General features: G+C 28.9%; 1 protein-coding gene across 1 annotated transcript; it reads right to left on the reverse strand.

Annotated features, from left to right (window-relative positions):
- On the reverse strand, nucleotides 1-6,651 carry LOC103580042 (uncharacterized). The gene is made up of 7 exons (XM_008561649.2): nucleotides 6,442-6,651; nucleotides 3,678-6,076; nucleotides 3,516-3,608; nucleotides 3,239-3,323; nucleotides 1,599-3,162; nucleotides 649-705; nucleotides 1-298 (listed from the first exon to the last, which is right to left on the reverse strand). Exons 1-5 carry the CDS (start codon nucleotides 6,479-6,481, stop codon nucleotides 3,074-3,076), a joined length of 2,706 nt encoding a protein of 901 aa, XP_008559871.1. The 5' UTR covers nucleotides 6,482-6,651; the 3' UTR covers nucleotides 1-298; nucleotides 649-705; nucleotides 1,599-3,073.
- Between the last annotated feature and the right edge of the window lie 2,699 nt (nucleotides 6,652-9,350).

Below are 9,350 nucleotides of genomic sequence, written 5' to 3' on the forward strand. Positions count from 1 at the left end.
TTATATTTCCAATAATTTATTTTTATTTAATACTCGTAACTTTTGTTACATAATATGTAATGTGCTGACAAACAGAATATAGTTCAAATAAATATAATAAGCATTGAAATGAATTTAGCTTTCATTAAATCAAATTATTGTCGAAGCAAATCAACTGGTGCAATATAATAAATAAAATTTTTAAATTTTTAATAGCAACAGGAATCATAGTGATGTCGATGGGAGTTCAATTGGTCGGTTTACTTGCATGCGCAGGGGTTGCACTTGCACGAACCGCCAGATTTGCAGTCGCATTTGTCTGTAACAAAAAGTAAAACGAAAATTAATCACTAAACAATTTCATTAGTTCAAGTTAGCAGGTAAAGTAAATTTTTCTCAGCGTGACTCGAAATTATGCGAGTAGTCTTGGGAATTGTTCCCAAGGTTCATACCACGACGGTCATTGACTCGTTACAAGAAATGAAAAATCTACCAAGTCATGGTTCAAGTCACTAGACTACATTTTACTCAGCAATTTTAACTTTTTTTTCTTTTTCTGGTTTGAACTTTTAAATTATCGTTCAATCTATTTCAAAGACCCGACATTCTTTCTGTTATTTAATTTTAAGTTTACTTTTACTGTGTAATTAAATAATAAAAAATTATTACCTCCGCTCTCGCAACATTTGCAATCGCTACCGCATTTGCATGATCCTCCGCATTTATCTAAAATAATTTTAAAAATTATTAATTATTATTTTTTTACTCCAAGTAAAAAAAAATATTTTTTAATAATTAAAACTCAAAATAAAAAAAAATTCCAGTCAAAATTCTTCAAGTTAAAAATAAAATAAAATTATTTATTTATTTATTTTTTTTTCCAATAAGCCGGAGTCAAAAACTGATTAAAAAATTATATTTATTTATAAATTGAAAAGTCATTTTGATAATTAAATAAATTAAATTTTAATTAAAATAAAATAAATTCTAAGAAATAAAATTTTTATTTAATAAAATCTCATATATATATATATATATATATATATATATATATATATATATATATATATATATATATATATATATATATATATATATATATATATATATATATCATTTTATTTCTTATTATTTAATAAACTCATTTAATTCTTATTGACTCCCAAGACCGATATTGGAATTCCTCAGCTTTATTGCTCCGTCCGAACAATGACTAGTTTAAAAACCCAGACAATTTAATAACATTAAAATTCCACATAAAATTATCCTCATATTAATTCTATTACTTCATATCCATAAATAAATTTTAATTAGCAATAAAATCATGCAATTTATCTCTAATAAAAAATTAAATGATGACTCTGAAGTTAGCCGGCGTCTAATAATTTTTTTAATTTCTTTTTAAAAAATCAACAGCAAAAAAAAAAAAAAAAAAAACTAAAAATATGCACATTTAGAAAATTCAAAAAACTATCGGTGCAATTTATTTAAATATTTTTTTTTTTTTAATTTATCATTTTTAAAAAAATTATCAGACGTCGGCTAATTTAGTGTCATATTAAAATTCCCATGAAATTAAAAAAATAAAATCGCTAATCAGAAGTTTAATAAAAAATTACCTTTGCATTTGTCTCCACATGGGTCTGGCATCTTGATAAGTATTTGCCGGTACGAAAATTAACGTTCAAAGAATACAAGTGTAAGTTCACTGAGTAATCACAGAAGAGTGTGTCGTTTTACGTCGCGCGGTTCGATTTTATTGATTGCCCCCCACTATCCTCAGTACGACTTACACATCATCATTCGCCTCTACGAGATCTTACTGTCTCACGTAGTTCAGGACGTGTGCAACGGACCCGGGTAACTGGGTGCCATGTGCAACAAACCCACCACTTTCTGGTTCCCTATTGGCCGTGTACTTTATCAGTATTTCCCACCGCGTTATTGGAGTAAATCGAATACGGAAAAAACACTACAAGGAACCGTGTGCAACAATTCGAGAAACTGCCGTTCGGTAAACATATTATCACTACATATATATAGATATAGATACATATATAGATATACATCATATAATAATGAATCATCTGAGATTGTAAAAACAAACAAGTCAAGGCTCTAGAACATTCGGCTTATTTATTTTTTATTTTATCTATTTTATGGTACATTCAATAGAATAGAAACCGCCGAGTTTTTAATTCATATTTTACTGTAAAAAATTTATATATTTCTTTTATCTTGTACTTAACGCGCTAATTACCACAAGTTTAAAAAAATATCATTTTACTTTAAATATATTTGTGAGTATTTTTTATAATTAATATTGAATAATATATATGTTGTTTTAATAAAATATATACATTTATGTTGACGTTAATAAATAAATTTCTTACAAATATTAAATTTGTTATATATATTTATGTATTTAAATTTAATTGACTTGTTAAAAAGATATTATTGTATGAGAAAAATATATCGATTAAATATTCTCGTAATTGATTTATAATTTTTGTTATTAAGATAATTTTCAAAATCCCGCCACTTTTTCAAAATCTCAAAAGACCTTCAATTGCCATAGCTGTATAAGTTTTGTAAATTTTTTTGAAAAAGTTGATGTCAATTAGGAGTAAAACGAAATTTGACGCCCGTTCATTTTTGGGTTTTTTTTAAAATGATAAATTTCCAAAAAAAAATAATTTGAAAAAATTGCACTGAGAGTTTTTTTAATTTTCTACACGTGCATATTTTTATTTTCTTTTTTTTTTTATAATTAATTAGTTGAAGTAAAAATTAAAAAATAATGAATTGTCTGCTAATTTGAATATTATATAAATTTTATAATTCAAATTTTCAAATTTTCTAGACAAATTTATTTAAAAAATTTCCTTCAACTTCTAATTGATGACAACTCTAATTAATTTTTTTCTACCCTTAACTCAATTAATTATTTAATTATTTGAGTCAACCCGTTAATATTTTTTCCTTAAACTCAAGTTATAATTATTTAGCAATAGATAAATCAGAGAAATTTCGAAATAAACTTATAAAATAAATAAATAATAAATTTATACATTAAATAAAACTGTCTTATCATCTAACATTTTTTATAAGCGCGGGGAGTTACAGCGGTTTTTTTTTCTGCTACTGTTTTGATATGTATCGACATATCCGGCTGATGAATTTCTGTTGGAAAATCATAATAATAAATATCAAAAACAAATCAATAAATATATAATAAAAATAATATTTAAATACTTACGATGCTTTATAACTTTGCGGCTGTCTTTTTTCTCGACTAGCTTCTTTACCCGCGAACCCTGCGGCGTTATCGGGCTGGCATCAATCTAAAAAAAAATTCAGATTTAAAGTTTAAAACTAAATAGGCGGCATGAAAATTTTTTGTGTACATTTCTAATCATTAAGATTCACTGATAAGCTTCTAAATGATAAAAAAAATTTAGTTTTTATTTTTACGTCTTGTAAAAAATATTTTTATGACGTAAGAAATATAAATAATTTAAAAAATTTATAATTACCTCTCGCACTGGCCTATCCGGTCGGTAGACAGCAGGAGGATAATGAAAACCTGAATTCGGGGAATAATTTTCATCGTTGACTTTGACATTAGGCTGTAAAAAAAAGTAATTAATATAAGAAATGAATGAAATGAAATAAAATAAAATTCAAAAAATAAATACCTTGTAATTCAAAATTTCTTCCTTGGAGAGAAGATACTCGTTCTGAGTTTTCGGAATTGTTTTAATGGTCGTAACATCTCTGCCTCCGCGAATGTAATCAGCAACTGGGCTCCTAACTTTAGCAGTGCTCGGGCATATTTTTTCAATAAGTTTTTTAATCTCATTATTTTTTGGCATTTCATTTACTTTCGCAGGAGACGGGAAGAAGACAGTTTTTTTCTTTGCGACAGGAGCTTTTCCCGGAGTATTGAAATACTTTCCCCCAGTGTACGAACCGATTTTGCCGGCACTGGCGGGACTTTTCATGGGTGAAAATAAATTGTCTTGACGTACGACTTTGCCGATTGGCGTGCTTGGAGTCACCAGGATCATCGGCGGCGCAACCGGAACTTTGAATTCTTTTGAAGCAACCGCTGGTTTTCTGGACTTATCAGCAACTACTGACAAAGCGGAAGACAATTTGGAGGAAGACACTGATTTCCCAGGGGTAAATTTACTTGCTATGTTTCTTTTAGCAGAAACTACCCGCGGAGTTAATGATGCTGGCGTTGGAATTCTTCGCGGAGTCCGAGGAGTTGACTTAGGAGTAACTGGGACCCGTGACTTAGTACCTGGTAGTGGAGATTTATTTCTAACTATAAACATTGTCGGCGTTGCTGATTTTGTTTTCGACACCTGGATGACCGGTGATCTTTTTCTTCCTGAGTGTTTGATGTTGATTGAACTAGGCGACAATTTTCTCAGCGTGACGTTATCTAATCTGGACTCCAGCGAGCTGTCACTGCCAGAAAATTTATCTTTCCTGCTGTGACGAGCCGACGAAACCGTCTCGACTCCAGAGTCATGTAAACCTTCACCACTTTTGGCCCTGCTGCCAGACTTATCAAAATAAGTATTTACGATATTCAAAAATTCATCAGAATAAGACCCGATAATTTTCTTATTAACGATTCCTTTGATCGTCTTCTCAGTCTCGGCGATCCGCTTGTCCCGTTCCGCCATTTCCTTCTCGATATCCAAGTCATCCAGCGAGTCGCATAAATTATCCGAGACTCCACCTCGAGCTTCAGAATGAATCGGCGACAGTTCATTACTTTTATGATTGCTGTCATCAAAGTCTGTGCTCTTGCAATTATTTTGACTCTTCGACGAGTAAGGAGACTCGGACGCCAGTTCAAGCTCTTTCATATGACATTCAGCCAGCAATTTTTTCTGCTCTTCAGTTAACTCTGGCATCGGTTTAGGCGTTATAGGAATTTTGTCTCCCAAGCACTGTCTCTCGAGATAAGTAAAAGAGGACTCATTCAAGTCTCTCCCTGACCCGGGAGTTCTCAGTGATCCTGGAGTACTAGATGGAGACAGTATATTTGATTTCGGTGTATCCATACCGCGAGTCAACGCAGCGATTCGCAGCGGCGTGCTAACAAACGGCGAACCCTTAACCAGGTCAACTGGTGTTTTGCGGTAAATTTTTTTACTCTTTGCGACAGAAGTATTGACAGGAGTTGCCATTGAAGACGCTGCTTTGACGTCAACTTCAGCTGTAGGTGTAGGAGATTGTTCAAAAGATACTTTGGATAGTTCGTGGTCATTTACAAAAGATATCACCGACTCGTCCTGGATGCCGCGAGTCTTGCCGATTATTTTCATTATCATCTCTTTAAAGACACCGATCGAATTGTCATCACCCAGCTGAGTTTCCTCCAGAATTGTCATCAATTGCTGCTTGAAATCATTGGTCGCATTCTCTAATGACTTAGAAAGACGACTGAAACACTGAGTTGACTCAGCAGTCTCACAGTCCTTTTTTTTATTAGGAATTTTGCTCAGTTTATGCAAGACAGTTTTTATCTCCAGGTAGGAAGTACTTGCAGTAGATTGGAAAGAATCCTGGTGACTCTGCCAAGTGTCATGCGGATTATTTTGACACCCGGTGGCATCAGCGTACGAGGACGCCGTTGCTGCCGATTCATTGATTGTCTTGTTTAAAAAATTCTCAACCATTTCAAATGATGGTGACGATGAAGATTCCTCGGCGTCGTAGTCATCGGAAGCTGGCGCTGTTGATATACTTGATACACTAGACTGAGGCACAGACTGTGTGCTATAAAAGGAATACTCCGAAGACTTTTGGGAACTGGTATTCAATCTCCGAGGGGCAAGAGAGAAACCAGTATCAACCTCGACGTTCGATTCGTCTTCCACATGAAACGAATTGCAGACTTTTTCAAGACTGTAAAGAGCCGGATACTTGATACGGTAATCAATACTACGGCTGCCGTGCTGCGTTGATCCTGAGGCACTCGACTTCTCGAACAGCTGGCTGTCTGCGACGTGATGTGCAAATGAGTCCTCGTACTCAGTGGCCACCGATTCTTCGGAATCCTGTCCAACCAAATCTGAGAAATAAATAAAAATTTATCAAAATTTATTGACTTGTCATTTATGTCAATATTTATATTAATTAATACAAATCAATTGAAGTAATTCAGCATCTAGGACTGGCATGGAAGTTATTAATAAATAATTAAACTGCATAATTATTAATTAGTCTAATTACTGTACACTTCGTGGTGTACAATCGTTTGTTTTATTTTTTTTGCTACGAAATTTTTTAAAAAAAATTTACAAAAAGAATTTGTACTGACTATTAATTTATAAATAATTAATTATTGCGGGCAAAGTAATTTAAAATCTGAAATTAAAATTAAAATTTTAATTCAACTAAACCATGGTAATGAGGTTAAGTTTTTTTTTTACTTACGAAATGATCGAAACATGCGTTCGATTTTCCTGTCCTCCATGGCGTCAGGATACAGGAATTTGAATAAATACCCAGATCACCCACCGATTAATTTATAAAAATAATTGACAATTTAAAAAATTAAAAAAACTTTCAAAATGTACAAGCAAACGAACAAAACGTACGCAATTCAGAAAATGTAACAGCCAATTCTTTAAAACGCACGCATGCGCAGAGGTTTCAAACAGCCGGCGCAAAACATTGCAAAATAATTCTATGTAAAATAAGTTTATATAGAGATAATTTTACATAGATTTATTTTAAAACATAAATATATTTAATATTGATATTTCGCATAGAAATCTATTTAAGAGACTTGTATGTTGGTAGAGTACTAAAAGTAGAAAAGTAAAAAGTACGCTTGTAACCAGGTACGGTATGAATACATGGCGCTGATAACATATATTTATTATTTATTTTATTTAAATATGATACTTTTTTATATTTATTTATTATATATATTTACAGCTTTACATATTTTTTTTTCTAAAAATAGAATTTCGAAAAATAATCACAGATCGGTATTGTAAAATTTGTAATGAAAATTATTTAAATTAAAAATTCAAATTTAACAATTAATTGAAATTATCACTGATTGTATAACAAATTAACTATTTGAAGTTCTCTAAGAATGTAAGTCGTTGGCCTTTTTTACCCTCACTTTTAGAAAATGAGTCTCCTTTCGTACCATGACTCTACACTAACATGTATTACAAGATATGCATGTAAGAAATTATCTTATGAGATCTATTGAGTGAGAAATCTACCTTTTATTTCGGCTGCTGAATGGCTTTTTTTATGTTCCAGTCATCAGAACTCATAAAAACCGCGAATAACTAGTCTGAAGTCTCATCAAAGGACTTGACATTACTCCGCATTGTAAAGTTATGTGGATTTAGTAGTATGACATCACAATTTAACAGTTCTGTTTCATTTTAAATTTTCTCAAGTAGATGAGTCGCTGATTCGTAATCCCACTTTCTATTCTGAGTACTTTTGCATAAGACCTCAGTATACTTCTAAAGTTCCTGGAAGCAATTCGTTCATTTGCAATACTTGCAATGAATCACATGCTTCCAGGAACATTCTCATTCACGTTTGGAGGGACCATTTCGACGGACGGTTTGCCTGCGAGTATTGCGAGAAATTGTAAGCATTGCCTCAAGGGTGTGAAGACCACATGAAGAAGGCACACAAAACGTTGTGGAAGCGCCGGGGCAAAAAAAATTATGAAATTGGATTGTAAGGAAAAATAATAATAATAATAATATTTCTATTTTTATTATTATTATTATTATTATTATTATTATTATTATTATTATTATTATTATTATTATTATTACTATTATTATTATTATTATTATTATTATTATTATTATTATTATTATTATTATTATTATTATTATTATTATTATTATTATTATTATTATTATTATTATTATTATTATTATTATTATTATTATTATTATTATTATTATTATTATTATTATTATTATTATTATTATTATTATTATTATTATTATTATTATTATTATTATTATTATTATTATTATTATTATTATTATTATTATTATTATTATTATTATTATTATTATTATTGTTGTTATTATTATTTTTTTTCTTACAATCCTACTTATTATATACTGCTTATGTGTGTGTTAGTCTGTATGTGTAATGTGTGTGTGTGTGTGTGCGTGCGTATGAATTATTTAGTGACGTGTCATAGAAAATATAGACAAAACAATAGTTAATTTATAATTGTAATGAATGTTATTAGTATACATGTATTTTCACACATATGTGTATACTAATAACGTTTATTCAAAATTACAAAATAACTGTTTTTTTTGTCTATATTTTCTATGACAAAAAAAAAAAAATTAAAAATTAATGATCAGTCAAGGAAATAAAATTTTGTTATTTTTTTATTATTCAAAAGAAATGAAAAAAGAAAGAAAAAAAATTTTTAACATTATATGAATTAAAAAAAAAATGTATGTTGTGATTTATCAGAAAAACATATGTATATTTTCTATGCCCTTATGGCCTTTTATTATTAATTATTTATTTGTTAATTTTTCATAATTTCAAATTATTACAATAAATTATTCAAAACATAATTGATAACTTAAAAAAAAATGATATTTTTTTTTGGTGGGAAAAAAAAACATCATTTCTTTTTTAATTTAAAAAACAAAGACTGATATTAACAAGCCGTATTATGTTGTAAAAATATTAATAATTCATCTAAGTTTATTTGAGAAAGCTGCGTTTTTGCGACAACTATTTCCGATACTTTACTAGTCTTCCTTTATTGTTATTAATATTGTTATTTATTTATTCATTTATTCGTAATTAAAAGAATGAAAGACTGACATAACTTATAACTTAATTAAATTAAATTGGAAATACTTATAATTATAAAATAAAATAATTATAAAAACGATAAAAATAATTATATTTTTTATTGATAAAAAGTAAATTTTAAATAATTAGTGTGAAATATATAATAAGAATAAAGAAAAGATATATATCTATGACAGCGGCAAAAAAGAGATAATAAATTATTCATATTTTCTATTATAAAAACAACATGAAATTATTAAATTAAATAAAATAAAAGAAAAGCATTAAAGTATTATAATGGCGCCAAAAAAACATATTTGAATTAAAAAAAAAGAATCAAACTGTGATGGTAGACTAGATAAAATATATAGTATAGATCATTTATATTTTTTATAGAAATAATAATAGACTGATATCAATTAAAAAATTTTATTTAAGTAAAAAAAAAATAAACGATTGTCATTATTGAGTTAATTTATAAAACTAAAAAAATTATTACTAGTATTATTATAATTTAAATTTAT

This window comes from Microplitis demolitor, chromosome 1 (assembly GCF_026212275.2).
Source record: "Microplitis demolitor isolate Queensland-Clemson2020A chromosome 1, iyMicDemo2.1a, whole genome shotgun sequence".
Lineage (NCBI taxonomy): Eukaryota > Metazoa > Arthropoda > Insecta > Hymenoptera > Braconidae > Microplitis > Microplitis demolitor.

What these genes read in the sequence shown, in the direction of transcription:
- LOC103580042 (XM_008561649.2), bottom strand. Translation starts at nt 6,481, where the DNA reads ATGGAGGACAGGAAAATCGAACGCATGTTTCGATCATTTC. An exon ending in AAGAAATTTTGAATTACAAG is followed by an intron (nt 3,609 to 3,677) that starts GTATTTATTTTT and finishes TTTTTTTTACAG; the next exon opens with CCTAATGTCAAAGTCAACGA. An exon ending in CGGATAGGCCAGTGCGAGAG is followed by an intron (nt 3,324 to 3,515) that starts GTAATTATAAAT and finishes ATTTTTTTTTAG; the next exon opens with ATTGATGCCAGCCCGATAAC.